The following is a 19,830-nucleotide window of genomic DNA, read 5'->3' as shown; positions in this document are numbered from 1 at the left end:
TGTATATATACTGCGCACACTACCACTTCTCCTGTCTGGTATACTGGGTGTAATACTCGGTATCTGTATTATTCTGTATATATACTGTGCACACTACCACTTCTTCTGTCTGGTATACTGGGTGCAATACTCGGTATCTGTATATATACTGTGCACACTACCACTTCTCCTGTCTGGTATACTGGGTGCAATACTCGGTATCTGTATTATTCTGTATATATACTGCACACACTACCACTTCTCCTGTCTGGTATACTGGGTGCAATACTCGGTATCTGTATTATTCTGTATATATACTGTGCACACTACCACTTCTCCTGTCTGGTATAATGGGTGCAATACTCGGTGTCTGTATTATTCTGTATATATACTGTGCACACTACCACTTCTTCTGTCTGGTATACTGGGTGCAATACTCGGTATCTGTATTATTCTGTATATATACTGTGCACACTACCACTTCTCCTGTCTGGTATAATGGGTGCAATACTCGGTATCTGTATTATTCTGTATATATACTGTGCACACTACCACTTCTCCTATCCTGTATACTGGGTGTAATTCTCAGTATCTGTATTATTCTGTTTATATACTGTGCACACTACCACTTCTCCTGTCTGGTATACTGGGTGTAATTCTCAGTATCTGTATTATTCTGTATATATACTGCGCACACTACCACTTCTCCTGTCTGGTATACTGTGTGCAATACTCGGTATCTGTATTATTCTGTATATATGCTGTGCACACTACCACTTCTCCTATCCTGTATACTGGGTGCAATACTCGGTATCTGTATTATTCTGTATATATACTGTGCACACTACCACTTCTCCTATCCTGTATACTGGGTGCAATACTCGGTATCTGTATTATTCTGTATATATGCTGTGCACACTACCACTTCTCCTATCCTGTATACTGGGTGCAATACTCGGTATCTGTATTATTCTGTATATATACTGCACACACTACCACTTCTCCTGTCTGGTATACTGGGTGCAATACTCGGTATCTGTATTATTCTGTATATATACTGTGCACACTACCACTTCTTCTGTCTGGTATACTGGGTGCAATACTCGGTATCTGTATTATTCTGTATATATACTGTGCACACTACCACTTCTCCTGTCTGGTATACTGGGTGCAATACTAGGTATCTGTATTATTCTGTATATATACTGCACACACTACCACTTCTCCTGTCTGGTATACTGGGTGCAATACTCGGTATCTGTATTATTCTGTATATATACTGTGCACACTACCACTTCTTCTGTCTGGTATACTGGGTGCAATACTCGGTATCTGTATTATTCTGTATATATACTGTGCACACTACCACTTCTCCTGTCTGGTATAATGGGTGCAATACTCGGTATCTGTATTATTCTGTATATATACTGTGCACACTACCACTTCTCCTATCCTGTATACTGGGTGTAATTCTCAGTATCTGTATTATTCTGTTTATATACTGTGCACACTACCACTTCTCCTGTCTGGTATACTGGGTGTAATTCTCAGTATCTGTATTATTCTGTTTATATACTGTGCACACTACCACTTCTCCTGTCTGGTATACTGGGTGCAATACTCGGTATCTGTATTATTCTGTATATATACTGCACACACTACCACTTCTCCTATCCTGTATACTGGGTGCAATACTCGGTATCTGTATTATTCTGTATATATACTGCGCACACTACCACTTCTCCTGTCTGGTATACTGTGTGCAATACTCGGTATCTGTATTATTCTGTATATATACTGTGCACACTACCACTTCTCCTGTCTGGTATACTGGGTGCAATACTCGGTATCTGTATTATTCTGTATATATACTGCACACACTACCACTTCTCCTGTCTGGTATACTGGGTGCAATACTCGGTATCTGTATTATTCTGTATATATACTGTGCACACTACCACTTCTTCTGTCTGGTATACTGGGTGCAATACTCGGTATCTGTATTATTCTGTATATATACTGTGCACACTACCACTTCTCCTGTCTGGTATAATGGGTGCAATACTCGGTATCTGTATTATTCTGTATATATACTGTGCACACTACCACTTCTCCTATCCTGTATACTGGGTGTAATTCTCAGTATCTGTATTATTCTGTTTATATACTGTGCACACTACCACTTCTCCTGTCTGGTATACTGGGTGTAATTCTCAGTATCTGTATTATTCTGTTTATATACTGTGCACACTACCACTTCTCCTGTCTGGTATACTGGGTGCAATACTCGGTATCTGTATTATTCTGTATATATACTGCACACACTACCACTTCTCCTATCCTGTATACTGGGTGCAATACTTGGTATCTGTATTATTCTGTATATATACTGCGCACACTACCACTTCTCCTGTCTGGTATACTGTGTGCAATACTCGGTATCTGTATTATTCTGTATATATACTGCGCACACTACCACTTCTCCTGTCTGGTATACTGGGTGTAATACTCGGTATCTGTATTATTCTGTATATATACTGTGCACACTACCACTTCTTCTGTCTGGTATACTGGGTGCAATACTCGGTATCTGTATATATACTGTGCACACTACCACTTCTCCTGTCTGGTATACTGGGTGCAATACTCGGTATCTGTATTATTCTGTATATATACTGCACACACTACCACTTCTCCTGTCTGGTATACTGGGTGCAATACTCGGTATCTGTATTATTCTGTATATATACTGTGCACACTACCACTTCTCCTGTCTGGTATAATGGGTGCAATACTCGGTGTCTGTATTATTCTGTATATATACTGTGCACACTACCACTTCTTCTGTCTGGTATACTGGGTGCAATACTCGGTATCTGTATTATTCTGTATATATACTGTGCACACTACCACTTCTCCTGTCTGGTATAATGGGTGCAATACTCGGTATCTGTATTATTCTGTATATATACTGTGCACACTACCACTTCTCCTATCCTGTATACTGGGTGTAATTCTCAGTATCTGTATTATTCTGTTTATATACTGTGCACACTACCACTTCTCCTGTCTGGTATACTGGGTGTAATTCTCAGTATCTGTATTATTCTGTTTATATACTGTGCACACTACCACTTCTCCTGTCTGGTATACTGGGTGCAATACTCGGTATCTGTATTATTCTGTATATATACTGCACACACTACCACTTCTCCTATCCTGTATACTGGGTGCAATACTCGGTACCTGTATTATTCTGTATATATACTGCGCACACTACCACTTCTCCTGTCTGGTATACTGTGTGCAATACTCGGTATCTGTATTATTCTGTATATATGCTGTGCACACTACCACTTCTCCTATCCTGTATACTGGGTGCAATACTCGGTATCTGTATTATTCTGTATATATACTGTGCACACTACCACTTCTCCTATCCTGTATACTGGGTGCAATACTCGGTATCTGTATTATTCTGTATATATGCTGTGCACACTACCACTTCTCCTATCCTGTATACTGGGTGCAATACTCGGTATCTGTATTATTCTGTATATATACTGTGCACACTACCACTTCTCCTGTCTGGTATACTGGGTGCAATACTCGGTATCTGTATTATTCTGTATATATACTGCACACACTACCACTTCTCCTATCCTGTATACTGGGTGCAATACTCGGTATCTGTATTATTCTGTATATATACTGCGCACACTACCACTTCTCCTGTCTGGTATACTGTGTGCAATACTCGGTATCTGTATTATTCTGTATATATACTGCGCACACTACCACTTCTCCTATCCTGTATACTGGGTGTAATTCTCAGTATCTGTATTATTCTGTATATATACTGCACACACTACCACTTCTCCTGTCTGGTATACTGTGTGTAATACTCGGTATCTGTATTATTCTGTATATATACTGCGCACACTACCACTTCTCCTGTCCTGTATACTGGGTGCAATACTGGGTATCTGTATTATTCTGTATATATACTGCGCACACTACCACTTCTCCTATCCTGTATACTGGGTGCAATACTCGGTATCTGTATTATTCTGTACATATACTGTGCACACTACCACTTCTCCTGTCTGGTATACTGGGTGTATTTCTCAGTATCTGTATTATTCTGTATTTATACATAGCACAGTATGACTTCTTCTGTCCTGTATACCGGGTGTAATTCTCAGTAGCTGTATTATTCTGTATATGTACGCTGCACAGTACCACTTCTCCTGTCTTGTATACTGGGTATAATTCCCAGTATCTGTATTACTCTGTATATACACTGCACAGTACCACTTCTCCTGTCCAGTATACTGGGTGTATTTCTCAATATCTGTATTAGTCTGTATTTATACATAGCACAGTTCCACTTCTCCTGTCCTGTATGCTGGGTGTATTTCTCAGTATCTGTATTATTCTGTATTTATACATAGCACAGTATGACTTCTACTGTCTTGTATACTGGGTGCAATACTCGGTATCTGTATTATTCTGTATATATACTGTGCACACAACCACTTCTCCTGTCCTGCGTACTGGGTGCAATACTCGGTATCTGTATTATTCTGTATATATACTGTGCACACAACCACTTCTCCTGTCCTGTGTACTGGGTCCAATACTCGGTATCTGTATTATTCTGTATATATACTGTGCACACAAGCACTTCTCCTGTACGGTATACTGGGTGCAATACTCTGTATCTGTATTATTCTGTATATATACAGTGCATAGTACTACAAGGGAATTCCTTCAATCAGGACAAGAAAAGGAGACCATAAGCCACATTGCAATGAGGATAACAGCTCACAAGCCCAGGCAATATGCTAACTGGGATGAATAAAGTCCATTTTTTTCCCCCATGAGCTGCACTTTCAGTGCAGCTGTCGGGCACCTTTCTAACACTATTACCCTGCAGATTAACTCTACATCTTCAGGTTAGTAGCGTTATCCAACATGACAGGTTCCCTTTTAAGGGGTTTTCCACTTCTCTGACAACTCTATCTTAATCCATATGGTTTGCCCTTGTAAAATAACACTTATACTCACTACTGGTGCCATACTAGCAATACCATTGGTACAGCACCAGCGGTGAGTAGAAGTGTTGGTATTTTACAAGGGGGAAACATATTGATTGAGATGGAGTTGTCCGATTAGTAGAAAACCCCTTTAAGGAGTTAACAGCAGCCTGTGAAGCTCAGCTCTATCCACTACTTCGAGAGACAGATCCTGGCTGTAACCGCGCCCCGGCACTGACAGCCTGCTCACTTTTAGAGCCGACAGTCAGTGCAGTTACAGCCACCGCTCACTGTGCACTGAGCGGTTACTGAAGCCGCCCAGCAGCATCGCTATGACTGAAAGCCTGACGCTACCGGGATGATTAAAGTTTATTTCCTCCTGGCAGTGGGACTCTTAAGTGCGGTGGCCACGCGGCTTCAGAATGCTATTAATCTGCAGATTAACCCCATACCCGCAGGTTAATAGTGTTTATTTTACTAGACAGGCTCTCTTTAAAGGGTTTGTCTGGTTCCTAACATTAGTCTGCCATCACTCTGTGACTCAAGACCTTAAAATAGTGACAGTAGTATAAGACTGTGTGCCCACGATCAGGAATATCAGCCTTTCGGACACAGCTCACCTGCGCTGCATTCTACATTGCAAGCACAGTGGATGGATTTATAGAAATCCCATGCCCACTGTGCTTCTATTTGACGCTGCGTAATCTCACCCGTAGTGCAGGTTTACTAGCCACAGCATGTTAATTTCTGTAGTGGAGACTAGCATCTCCGCTGTATTTTGATCAATTGAATGTCATTAGATGTGGTAAATCTGCATGTACCTAAACAAGTGCAGTAATTTGAACGCAGCATTTTGGATGCAGCGAAAATACGCTGAGTCCAAAACACTATTATTCCTGATCGTGGGCACGTACAAGCAGAATATGCAGTGGCACTCTGTATCTAAGGCAAGGATGGGAGTGGTCTGAAACTACATGGTGCAAATGCCCCGGGACACTGTGCCCCTCCACCTTGGAAATTTTGCTTGCATCATATATTTATACAAATACATGATGCATGCAAAATTTATAAGATGGGGGGGGGGCACATAGTGTGCTGGGGTATTTGTCTTCTTGTAGTTTCAGTCCACTCCCATCCCCCATATTATATACAAATTTTACAAATCTCACTGGTCCCCTGCCGTTTCATACAAAGTGCTGCTGGCTGCCTACCAGTTTCACTGCCACAGACAGACATGATGATATAAGATCATGTTTGTCTGTGGCAGTGGAACTAGTAGGCTGCCAGCAGCACTTTGTATGAAATGGCAGGGGACCAATGTAATTTTATTGATATACACATAGCATACTTTTTATGACAGAATACACACTGTTGAGAGCAGGGCTCAGCAGGAGGGCTGAGGGACTCAGTCAGGAGACCAGGCAGCAGGCTAAACTCTGGGCGCTTGAGGTGGGAGCTGGCTCCTCTTCGGCAGAGCAGAATGATACAGGCGCCGCGCGTGTGAGTCATTTAAGATTTTAAATAGACCCGCGCTGTGTATGCTGGGTCCTGCCCTACCTGACGTCATGTGGCAGGGCAGTCCCAGCATCATTAAAACTGCGCTGGTGAATATGCAGCCCCGACGGCCAGATGGGAGCGGCTGCGTGATGCAGTATGTCTGTGAGTGGCTCATTTAAAATGATCAAGTGACGCACCCGCGCTGTGTATGCTGGGTCCTTCCCTGCCTGACGTCATGTGGCAGAACGGGTCCGAAGTGGTGACAATTTGAACCTGCGGCCAGCGCGGCGGTGACAGAAAAACAAACAAACATGGGATTGTGCATTATAATGGGAGCAATTCATGGGTCCCCCCGGAGCCAATCATAGGCGGATTATAATGAGGGCAATCTGGGGTTCGGTAGCCCAGATTGCCCTCATTATAATCCGCCTATGATTGGTGGATTTATCATTTTCTATATCTTAAATTCTATAGAGGCAATTTAAAATTAATATTGTCCAACCTATTTAAAGGGGTTACCTAAAATGTAGAAGTTATCCCCTTTCCATCGATTAGGGGATAACTTCTCAATTGCTGAGACCCAGAGAATAATTTTTCACGATTGTGGGGTCCCAGTGTTCGGAATCTCAGCAATCAGGTAGTTATCTCCTATCCCATGGATGGGGAGTAACTTCCAATCTTGAAACAACCCCTTTAAGGGAGTGGTGAATTTGCTTTGATGGGGGTAGGAGTGTTATAGTTAATGGGCTTGTGGGTTTTGTGTGCCAGGGCTGCATGTTTGTGCCAGTATGGTCCTGACTCAGACTATAGTGTACGGATATTGCTGGGTATTAGTTGAAAGTAACTTCTAAAGGAGCAGGAACTGAGCATGGGCATGGAAACCGCACTGCAGTGTCATAGTTTGGGCGGTAAGGAAGCAAAATAATGTAATGAAGTATATTACAAAAATGTATAATGCAGCTATATCTGGAGAATAAGCAGAAAAAAATTACAGAAACTCTTCCTTGTATTACAAAGAATGCCATTAATTTTCCCTGGCAGAATCAGCTATTTGCCTAAGGTGCTTGGAGCATGAAACTTTCTCTTATTTGTTGTCATCTGGTTTCCCTTGCTGTCCCCAATTTTACTGTGTTGTATTTTCATTGTTCACTCTTCTTGTCACTCACTAATACACCTGAAAAAGTTGAATCCACCTCTGTCATTCATACATTATTTTGGTCATGTAAAGTTTCCCATTAATTGTTTTTGTATAGCTGAGAAATGTTTGTCCTCTGAATGCTTCCAGTGAATATTAAGTTTTTGTTTCGGTTCATGCAGGACTATATCTAAAGACCATTCAGTCATTTACAAGAGAAAAATTAAAGATTTGAGCAAAGAGGAGAAAAATTCATTCATCTTTTTAAAGTCAAGACACCCTGATGTACAATCTAATCCAGCATCAAATATGGCGGATAAATTTAGGAATGTTCTTCAGATCCAGAGCCATGAAGTTTTTCTGCTACATATACAATAGCTGGAGACCACCCACCCATATAAAATTATATTTTGTATGTATTTATATGAAGTCATGCTCTTTACTCGCGTGTTTTGTGTTTAGTGAACATTGACAAGGTGGAAAATCACTGAACTTTTCTGTGCAAGAATTAACATTTTTAAACCGTTTTGTTGACTTTATTATGTAAAAGCGAATCTGTTGCTTTGTCTATGTTGCTCAATCTGTGGACAGGGTATTAATTGGGTGTTCCATGATTTCAATATTAATGACCTTTTCTAAGAATAGGTAATCAATATCCGATCAGACTCCCAGCACCCCCTGCCAAACTGTTGTTTGCAGGTCTCACGACTTTGTACATTGACGTGACAGAGTACTGGCGATCAGCTGCACTTCAATGGCCACTACTCCGTGTACACGGCTTACGTCTGCTCACTGTAGGACCTGCAAACAGCTGATCGGTGGGAGTGCGAAGTATTGAACCCCACCTGATCTGATATTGATGATTTTATCATTATCTAAGTCCCAGACAATAGTAAGAGATGATCTGTTTATTCTACATTAAAACTTTGCTATAAACCTGTTCTGAATTTAGAGGATATGTAAACTTATACCATATAATACTAGATGTATATTTTTGGGGCTATGTAATGTTCACCCATGCATTTTTAACAGTTTAAGATAATCAGTGGATGAGCCGCCAAGAATACACAAACTGTCTCAGGGCCTGGGAATAATCATTCTTCTCCCCTATAAGAGCTTGTTCACGCTGCATTTTTACCACAGAAAAAAATGCAGCGTTTTACAGTACTAGCAAAGTGAATGAGATTTCTGAAGTCTCATGCACATGTTGCTTATCTTTTCCTTGCAGATTTGAATCTGCAACATGTCATGTTTTTGCAACATTTTTCAACCACTCAAATGAATAGGAGAAAAACGCACGTAAAAATGCACATATTTTATATAGCGTTTTTCCTGCCAAGACACTGGTTTGGGTTCCGGAAAAATCTGCTACAAATACTAAATGTGTGCGCATACCCTTGTAGTTTGCACATGCAGATGATTACCCCATGCAAAATAAAGTATTAAGCACAATCCACATGTCGTAGTGTTAACGCTCATGACGAGCAGATTATCTGACTGTATAAAAGATCTGTTACATATAGTAATATAAGATTATACTGGATGATTGATTCGATTTGTAGATTAGATTCTTGTCCCAGAGGCTGATAGGCCGGTATATAATGTACCAGTACATTATGCACTATACTATGTATCATGTACAGAACAAACATTATACTATTACAGGTCATTTTTCCCTATTCTGAAAAATGTTCCACAGCCCTATAAGTTTCAGGGTTTATGAGTGGTAGCCAGGGTTGCCAATGTCCCGAAATTCCAGGACAGTCCTTAAAAATAGGGCACATTTTAGCGGTTTGTAAAAAAATAAAATTGAGGCTAAAGAAACTTCTACAAATTATTTTGACTGCAGTTATTTTACAGTTTAGTGAATGTAGTTGAGGTCTTCACATCAGTAAGAATCCATTTCGAAATGCATAGGTGATCTCTTTATGTCCAGATGCACCGCAAGGGGGTAGAGCCAGTCTTAAGGAGGTATGGCTTTCAAAGGGGGCTTGTTTGTGCTGTCTCTCGAAGCCATGCATGGCAGTCCAAGAGGTGAGGACTTGTTTTATCGATAAAAAAATTTGACATACCATTTGAAAAGTTAACGGACCTTACTACAGATGGAGGTCCAGCAATGGTTGGCTCGTAAAAAAGGGTTAATTGCATTTGTCAAGAAAGAAATGAATCGTCTTAGTCTTAGTACAAGTGAATTAATTGTATGCCACTGCATCATACACCAAGAAAGTCTCTGTGCACAGTCATTGCGGCTCAACAATGTGATGTCAACAGTAGTGTCAATGCATAAACTTTATCAAAAGCGGAAGGTTGAACAGTCACCAGTTTAAGGAGTTACTGAACGATCTTGAATCTGAATACGGTGATCTTGTCTACCACTGTGATGTGCGGTGGCTGAGTCGCGGGAACTTGCTCAAGAGGTTTTACGAACTACTGGAAGAAGTCAAGCAGTTCATGGAGATGAAGGGGAAACTTGTCAGTGAACTCAATGATAGCGAAGTGGCAGTGTGATCCAGTATTCATGGTGGACATTACCAAGTACCTCTCAGAGCTGAACGTCAAGCTGCGGGGCCCCAACCAGCTTCTTAGCTCCCTGCTTTCAAAAATGAAATCATTTGAAGTTAAACTAAAGCTGTGGAAAGTGCAACTCGAAAGAAAAAACACAGTGCATTTCCCCACTCTGGAAAGACAAAAGCCTTCTACAACACTTGAATATGTGAATGTGCAAAACTAATTGAGGCATTTAGTGAAAGATTCAAGGATGTCAAAAGTAAACAAATTGAGTTGAACGTCTTTGCTACACCATTCAATGTGGAGTAGCAACATAATCAATACCCCCAAACATCACACTACTCACCAAAGAGAAGCCATTCCAGCCATCACATTAGGGGGGAGTTATTTAAATGTTTGGCTAAATATAGTGAAATACTGTGTTTGGGTCGTGGGATAGGTTTGGGGATTGGGGTGTTTGTTGTTGTGTTTGTAATGCCTTATATAATTCAATAAAAACACATGATTTAAAAAAAATATTTAGTGGGCTAATGTTTAAGTTGTTAATTTTGTACGGCCCCCCCGTTGATGTTATAAATATCAAAATGACCCTTGGAAGAAAAAAGGTTCCCCACCCCTGATATAAAGGTACAGGCATATCCAGTCTGCGGTCCAGAGCTCCATTATGAGTTAGACAGTGAGGTAGTGAAGTCAGGACACATCATGGAACACCGATCAAGGAATGTGAGGTAATAACTTAATAATTGCCTCGGCCATTAGAGGGGCTGTTCTTTTGTTGATTGGTGTACACACATAGGAGAAGTATCTCTAGTGAGTGCCCCCTTTTCTTAGCGTTATTTTTTGGCAACGACCATAAAATATTTCCTCAGCATTTTTACTGAAGAGTTCTTCAACTTAGCGTTCTCCAGCGTCTTCAAGGCCAAGAGATTTCCAGCATCTTGGCTAGCTGAGAGGAACATGACTTCTCAGGACATTTCAAATCCTTCCCATGTCCTAAACATCTCAGAAGAGCCTTAGCAAATGGCATCGTAAGACCTTCTACATGAGGTAAGATGGGAAACGGCATAAAAAGCCACTAATACGTCCATATACAGATTTCTAAAATACATTCCTTATAGGGGATAATATTCTACAGGTAAAAGTCCTTATATGTGTGTTGTTTGTCTTTTTCACACAGGAACATCTCAGCATATCAGGGAGGATTCCCCTAAAGCCCACAGGAGAAGAGGCATGATTGCCCGACAAAGAAGGATGGAGATAGCTCCTGTAAATGCTAATAGTAGGAGGCAGAGTTGAAGACCACCACCGAAGAGGTATGGAGATGGGAAATCATCACCCAGCAACACCCAGCCTGTATTGGTGAATTCATCCATGCTGTTACTCCCTACCTCCATGAGGTCAGCTGAAGACTGACCTGCTCCATCTGTCTGGATGCAAATAGTAGGAGGCAGAGACAAACACGACCACCACCACCGAAGAGGTCTGGATATGGGAACCCATCACCCATTAACACCCAGCCTGAAGTGAATAAATCCATTCAAATACTTCCAACCTCCATAAGTTCAGCCGAGGACCCACTTGCGACCTGCCCAATCTGTCTAGATGACTTTGTAACTGGGGATCGAGTCAGCTACATGACATACTCCCACTTTTTCCACCTTGCCTGCATTGGAAGATGGCTACTGGACAATAACACCTGTCCTCTCTGCCGGCATGTTAACAGCCAGCCAGAGTTTCTGCTCCGTGCATATTTGGAAAACTATGGGGAGATTCTAGTTATAGACAAAGACCCCAATATGTGATTCCACCCACCAGTTTCTGTATTTGCTCATGGCACATGGAGAAGCCTCGTGTACCAGCAGTGATCCAGGAACAGTGAGTATTTTGCTTTATAGTCTAGTTATAAATTATACTTCTTGTGTATTTTGCGGTCATGTGATTTGGTACAAGAGATTGTTGTCACATGTAATGTCTATATATGTTTTACAGGAGCATGAGCTTCAATCCTGAAAGGACATGCGGGGCACAGCGGGAGGTGCGGGGCACAGCGGGAGGTGCGGCACCGTCAATCCAGTGCAAGCACAGGGTCAGTCCCCATTTCCATCTGCAGCCCTTTCACACTGCAATCCATTCTTGATTTATTTGCTTGGTATATCAGGTGAGAGTGCACAAAGCAGACATTTTTACCTTTTATGTGGGTTACAGTTATCTTGTTTAATCATCCATTATTATAAACAAGTCCCCGGAGTCAGAAGAGAACAGATACCTCTATAATACATCAATAACCTCAGATAATGGAGGAATTTTGGAACTTAATGCTAAACTGAATATATGAGAAGGTTCTGGAGTATTAGGGATAAGTGCAATAAGAGTTCCTTTAGATCTGGGTGTGATATGAGAGGGAACATCTATACAGGAATAGAGGTATTGGTGGGCTAATAGTGACAAGTGGGGTAGATAAAGTATTCTGCTGAGATAGTTAGAAATAATAAAGAGACACAGCACTGAATATGCATGGTTGTGCACCATTTGATATAGATGTTATTATTATTAGTATCTGGCTCTGTCCTTATATAAGGATCAGAGAGGATAGACTGTGCACAAGTATGGTGGATGATTAAATATGTTTTTAATATCCTAATAAAAGTAAAATTTTAATATAAATTGTTCACCACAGTCAGTAAGTTTTAGAAATTAGTGAACATAAATATCTCAAGTTTTTTTGGTCCTTGTTCACTAACCTATTACTGTTATCTTGCTTGAGCCTTGTAACAATATTCTGCCTATTTATATCTTGCGGAATTGATTGAGTCATCCTGTACGGTAAAAATGTGATAAATGTTTGGTGCAAGCGGGATGTGTGCGAGCGTGCTACTCCCTGACAGCACAAGCACAGGAGCATTGTTTTATATTTATAGAGCCTTAAAACTAAAGTATCCTGTATTCTGTTCACTGTGGAGAAAAAGTTATACCAGGATCTGACATTTTCATAAGACAAATGATAAGATTGAATCACACATCGATATATAAAATCATAAATGCCATAGTGCGTTGTGTGAAAGATTCCACAGAGGTATCAATGACATCTTTTATCATTTTCTCACATGGGCATCCTGACAGATACACGCCGGGTCATTCCACCAACCGTCCCCCCAGACTGAAGAGTGGATTGTCATCATGGAGGAAAGAAGCTTCCAATGAAACCAGCCAAGGAAAAACATGGAAGATCAAGGCTGCAAATAAGAACCACCTTCCTATCAATGTCCAGCCTGAAGACCGATCACATATAGAATGTATGATGTGAAATACCATTTGGTCGGACTAGGAGACTGTTATCTGTTATCTTGCTTCTGTTACTGTATTTGCTCTAGACTGTGAAATTGAGAGCTGCCCCAATATCCAGGAGTTCATCCACATAGAGAGGATTGAAAAGTTGGTAGCCCCCGAGGAAGCAAGACGTGTAACGCGCGTAGGGTTGCTGGGCAGTGTAGTCCTCTGTATAATATAGCACATGGTGTGTATGTGATTTGACATAAGCTATAATGACATTAACCTAATTCTATATATATAAAGGTGCTAATACCTGATGTGATTTGTATATAATTTGTCATAGACAATATGTAATGGTATCAATTTAATGCTAAATCCATAAAGGAACTAATATCTGCTATGAATTGATAGTGTGGAGTGCTGATCATGATGTAGATTGCATCTGAACTGTATTACGTTGTATTAACTATATATTGGGTATATATATTACCTGTTGTAAAGTGTAATTTTGCTATCAATATAAACTGTGACCTTACTGCCTATAATGGTTTAGGGGTTATGTTTTTAATTTTTGTACATCTGCTTTTATGTGATTAATAAAAAGGATTAATTAAATATAAATACTTGAGTACTGAGATATAATGAATTTTTACTAGAATTTAATGGGATCTTGTTGTTAAATTAGTTAGCTTGGGGGCTCGCATGATATCTGACTAAACTTAGAATGAATTCCTATATCCTAATTGTGACATTAAGGATTGAAAAGTTGGCCTTATAAACTCACGGTCTTCTAATATTCCTAGGAGACACCAGTAATTCCTTAGTGAACACTGGTCCCCTGATAGAGGAAATTATTCAGGCCTGTGTACTAATTGGAATAAATATGTACTAATGCCTGTAGACCCCCTTCCGCCTTATTCTCTGGTGTCTCAAACTCTAATAGATTGGTTTTTATTATTACGTTAATCACAAAATCTTAAATTATATATCTGTATAAAAAAGCAGTATAAATAAACTCCCATTTTCCACTCGTTATATGATCCACTGTCATCATTCAACATCTGTATATGTTCATGAACTAAAAAAATGCACTCTCACAACTGCACTCACTTTTTTAAAATTATGAGACCAATAATCCTGTAATTTATGGACATTTGGCAACTCTGGTAATGTCCCATTTCTAATATTTAGGCATTATATGACATTGTGCAAACAATTGTTATTTTATTTCTTTGCTCTTTTTACTCTTTTCAAGAATAATTTTAAGATATGAGCAGTTCTGCCCCTCTCAAATGCAGGAAGATTAAATCTGATTAACATGATTGTGGTTGTGCAAGCAAAATTATTATACAGTTTACAACACATTTTGTCTCCTATTCTACAATTTTTCTTCCACTCTCTAGACTGTGTGTTAATAACTTTTATATGGGGTTCTTGTAGGTCAAAATTGCAATTAGCTAAAGTACAGCCTTCTATGGTGTGCACTGGTATACTTATGCCTTATGTATACTTATATTATTTGGCAGGTCAGCTTAAAGGGAACCTGTCAGGAGATTCATGCTGCTCAAGCCACAGACAGCATAGATCATATCACAGCTTTGTATGTTTTACTCTGAAACGCTGCATCGTCTCAGAAAAAGCATACTGCGAGCAGCCTGCTGGGGACTAAGCATCTCTGATGACTAGTCCGAGGTAGGATCCTGAGGGCTTCACCTTGCCCAGCTCCCGTAGACTGACAGGTCCCTCCCCAATGTGTGTGCATTGTATCTCAGCTCCCTTCACCCCCAAGCCTGTTTTCACCTTCCTGACTAGGTCAAATTTTACAATACTGACCAGTGTCACTTTATGTGCTAAAAACTCTGGAACGCTTCAGTGAATCCCAGTGATTCTGAGACTGATTGATTATTCGTGACACATTGTTCTTTGTGTTAGTGGTAAATTTAGGTCAATATTTTTTATGTTTTTTTATGAAAATGTTGGATTTTTTGAAAAAAATGTAGAAAATTTTGCAATTTTCAAACTTTTTTATATCCTTAAACCAGGTAGTTATATCACACAAAATGACATGTACACCATGTCTACTTTTACATCAGCGTCATTTTTGAAACATAATTTGTTTTTGTAAGGAAGTTAGAAGGGTTAAAGATTGATCAGCAATTTCTCGTTTTTCCAACAAAATTTACAAAGCCAATTTTGTTTAGGGACCACATCCCATTTGAAGTGGTTTTGAGGGGCCTATGTGACAGAAAATACCCAAAATTGACACCATTCTAAAAAACTGCACCCCTCAAAGTGCTTAAAACCACATTCAATAAGTTTATTAATCCTTCAGGCGTTTCACAGGAATTACATCAGTGTGGAAGGAAAAAATGAAAATGTAACCCCAAATTTTACATTTTCACAAAAGTAACAGGAGAAAATGGACCGTATAATTTGTTGTGCGATTTCTCCTAAGTACACCAATTCCCCATATGGGGTGGAAAACCACTGTTTGGGCACTCTGAAGGTGAGGAGCCCCTTTTGGCTTTTGGAATGCAAAATTATCTGGAATAGAATGGTGTGAAAAAGTGTTTACCTCCTTCCTGATTACTTATTCTTTTGCATGTTTGTCACATTTAAATGTTTCAGATCACAAAACAAATTTAGATATTAGACAAAGACAGGGCTCGACAAACCCAGGCGCCTGGTCGCCAGTGGCGCCTAGAAAATGTTGTCTGGCGCCTAGAAAATGTTGCCTGGTGCTTGAGGAGTTGAGAAGAAAAAAAAATACTCTCAATCCAATCCCACCTCCTGCACGGAGTCATCCAATCGGAGGAAGCAGGGACAGTATCGCTCAGGCCGCCTTCTCCACTTTGCTCCGCCCCCCTTATGCTCCGGGACTGGACAGGGAGAGTTGGGTTACGGGGGAAGCAGGGCCGGCGTCAGCACCCGGCGTACCCAGGCAAGTGCCGGGGCCCTGGAAAATCAGAGGGGCCCAGCCGCCCACTCACTGTCGGGGCCCGGGCCCACACACCCACCCGCCCACTCACTGTCGGGGCCGGGCCCACACACTGTCGGGGCCGGGCCCACACACCCACCCGCCCACTCACTGTCGGGGCCGGGCCCACACACCCACCCGCCCACTCACTGTCGGGGCCCTGGCCGCTTCCTCGGCACCTGTTCAGGGACGCAGGCGCTGCTTGATTGCCGGCACTTCCCCCAGACATGGCCGCGCGCTGTCCGGCTGTGTCTGTTAGTAATGACACGGCAGGGTCGACGGCACTGCACCTTTAATTGTGCTTGTGTGTCGCTCCTGCCGCGTCATTACTAGCAGACACAGCCGCACAGCGCGCGGCCATGTCTGGGGGAGTGCCGGCAATCAAACACCGTCGGAGCGGAGGTCCTGCACAGATGGGCGGGAGGGGCCCGGACCCGACCGCAAGTGGGCCCCTCTGATGTTCCAGGGCCATGAAGTCTGTGACACGCCGGGGGCCCTGCACTGCCCCATACCCGAGGAGCTGCTGGACAGGACACTGGACCGGGGACAGGTGAGTGAGGCTTCCCCAATCCCCATATTAAAAATATTAGTAATGGGTCTGTGTGAGTGCATGTATGTGAATGTCAGTGTATATGACTGTGTATATATATTTGTTTTATCTATGTGTATGTCTGTATGTGTACATATGTCTGCGTACCGTGTGTGCGCGCGCATATGTCTGCGTACCGTGTGTGCGCACGCATATGTCTGCGTACCGTGTGTGCGCACGCATATGTCTGCGTACCGTGTGTGCGTGCATATGTCTGCGTACCGTGTGTGCGTGCATATGTCTGCGTACCGTGTGTGCGTGCATATGTCTGCGTACCGTGTGTGCGCACGCATATGTCTGCGTACCGTGTGTGCGCACGCATATGTCTGCGTACCGTGTGTGCGTGCATATGTCTGCGTACCGTGTGTGCGCGCGCATATGTCTGCGTATGTGAAGGATGAGGGGGCAGGCTGGGCCATGTGTAATAAATAAATAAATATATATATATATATATTTATATATTTATTTCTCCGCCGTATCTGTGCATCATGAATCGTGTATGTGTTAAAAGGGCCCACTGAGACTCTTTCGCCCGGGGCCCAGAAAAACCTGGAGCCGGCCCTGGGGGGAAGGATCGCTGTGGCCGGGGGCCCGTTCTCATCTCCCGCTACCTGTGTAAGTACATACAAAGGCCGTGCTCCCCGGGGAGACGCCGTGTGTGAGGGGGTCTATATGTACAGTTTGTCAACAAAAAAAATTCTGGCTCCTAAATTTTTTGGCTGGCTCCTAGATTCTGAACAACTTTGTCGACCCCTGGACAAAGATAACACAATTAACCACAGAATGCAGTTTTTAAATGAAAGTCTTTATTATGAAAGGAAAAAGAAATCCAAACCTACAGGGGCCCTGTATGAAAAAGTGATTGCCCCCCCCCTTTAAAACAAATTAACTGTGGTTTATCACATCTTTGGGAAGCTGAGTTCAATTTCCCCAGCCAAACACAGGCCTGATTACTGCCACACCTGTTCTCAATCAAGAAATCAGTTAAATAGAACTTGCGTGACAAAGTACAGAAGTCCTTCCCTCAAACCATGGCCACAGGTAAACATTATCTATAATTTACTAACATTGATTATCTGGCACATATATCATCTGTGATATATCCATGGTTTTGAGGTTATTATAGTCAAAATTGTTTTCCTGCCTCTGTATGTATATGTTCTTCTAATTAATAGTTCCTACATTTATTGGCCGATTGATCTATATATTATATACTGTTTGATACATACAGGTGTTTTCTATAGGGTTAATTTCCCCATTGATTCATACTATATAATATCCTATGTGGACCATGTAGGTATTTCTTATATGTCCTCTATATATGTTTTAGTGAACTTATTTTATTTTCTGAACATCCACTCTAGGGTGCACAGTTTTTTTCATGCTTTTGTATCTCTGTCCATTATTATTTTTCTGTATGTTTGTGGGACTCGCCTTTTTTATTGTATTAATGTATTTTGTATTTAAATAAATTTTGATACTTGTTTAACGTTTTGTATCCTATTGCTTCTTCATGTATTCTGTAGGTTCTACAGTGGAAAACTCAGAAGGGAAGGCGTGCCATATTATAGTGCAGATTTTGTTGTTATGGTTTGCTTGTGCCATGTCACATTGTTAGAGCCCCTGAGGAGCCAGAACAGCAGTACCCCCATCCATAAGTGACCCCATTTTACAAACTACACCTCTCAATAAATTCATCTACTGTAAGTATGCAGTGATCATATTTACACCATGGGTGTGTCACAGAATTTTATACCATTGGGCAGTGAAGAAAAAAAATAATTACATTTTTACCACAAAAATTTTTTTTTTGCCCCAGATTATACATTTTCACACGGGAACATGGGTAAAAGTGGCACCAAAAATTGTCACACAATTTCTGCTGAAAGTGGCAATACCACATATGTGGCTGTACATTACAGCTTAGCCACACGGCAAGACTCGGGAGGGAAAGATTGCTCTCTTGGAGTTTGCAGATTCCATATACAGAGCCCCTTGTGCCAAAAAAGCCGAATTCCCTCCCCTTTTCAGGTGACCACATTTTGGAATTTACACCCCTCTGAGAATTTATCTACAGGTGCAGTAACAATTTTGAATTCATGGATATATTTCGGAAACAACCATCAATGGTTGTTGCTCAGTGAAAATTGCAAAACTCTGTTGCAGTGCCCGTATGTTGTGGTGCCCATACATTGTGCCCAGATTGTGCTTCTGGAGATATGGAGCCCATAAGTTAAGCGGGCCCTCATGGCTACAGAAATGCCAAACGTGGATGCTAACTGTGGTTTAGGCACACTGTGGGGCTCAGAAGTTAGGTTGTCATTAGGATGTGAGAGCGCAGAATTTTCTTTTGGGGTGCGAGGAGCCATTTTTCTTTTCTAGAGTCTTTGTGCTACCAGTAATGCTACCAGTAATGTGGAAGCACCCTATATTTCCATTGACAGACTACCCACCTTAGTGGGGACATGCTTTTATTGTAGATTGAGTTGAAGCTTTTATTGGAAACGTTTTACATAAAATTTTGTATCACATTTTTCCTGTGCTATATGCTGAGCACTTGCATCTAAATCTCCGAATGACATGATTTAGATGAAACACCCGAAGGATCCATTAACTACAATTAGGCAGCAGAGATACTCTTGACTACAACGTACACAAAGCTGTGTTCGACCGCGATTTTGTGCACATCTAAAAAGACAGATCATAAGCCAGACTGCATCCACAGTGTCTCCATCTGCCTCATTATAGTGAATCTTCCGCCAACGGTTCCGTCTGAATCATGTATTTCATAGATTCACACAGAAACTCCAATGTAAGCACTCAACATAGAGGGCAG

The 19,830-nt window shown here is 41.3% G+C and overlaps 1 protein-coding gene across 1 annotated transcript in view; it reads left to right on the top strand.

Moving 5' to 3' along the window:
- The window catches only part of CFAP92 (cilia and flagella associated protein 92 (putative)), a 186,505-nt gene extending 169,921 nt beyond the window's left edge, over nt 1–16,584 (top strand). Inside the window, exon 18 of the mRNA XM_073644476.1 lies at nt 7,833–16,584. Within this exon, the coding sequence (XP_073500577.1) occupies nt 7,833–8,028 (196 nt within the window). The 3' untranslated portion in view covers nt 8,029–16,584. The remainder of the gene's footprint in view (nt 1–7,832) is intronic.
- The last annotated feature ends 3,246 nt before the right edge of the window (nt 16,585–19,830 follow it).

The sequence above is a fragment of the Phyllobates terribilis genome, unplaced genomic scaffold, assembly GCF_046119375.1.
Source record: "Phyllobates terribilis strain yellow unplaced genomic scaffold, ASM4611937v1 Scaffold_8__6_contigs__length_399053987, whole genome shotgun sequence".
Taxonomy (NCBI): Eukaryota; Metazoa; Chordata; class Amphibia; order Anura; family Dendrobatidae; genus Phyllobates; species Phyllobates terribilis.
This window is presented reverse-complemented; position numbering and strand designations above follow the sequence as displayed.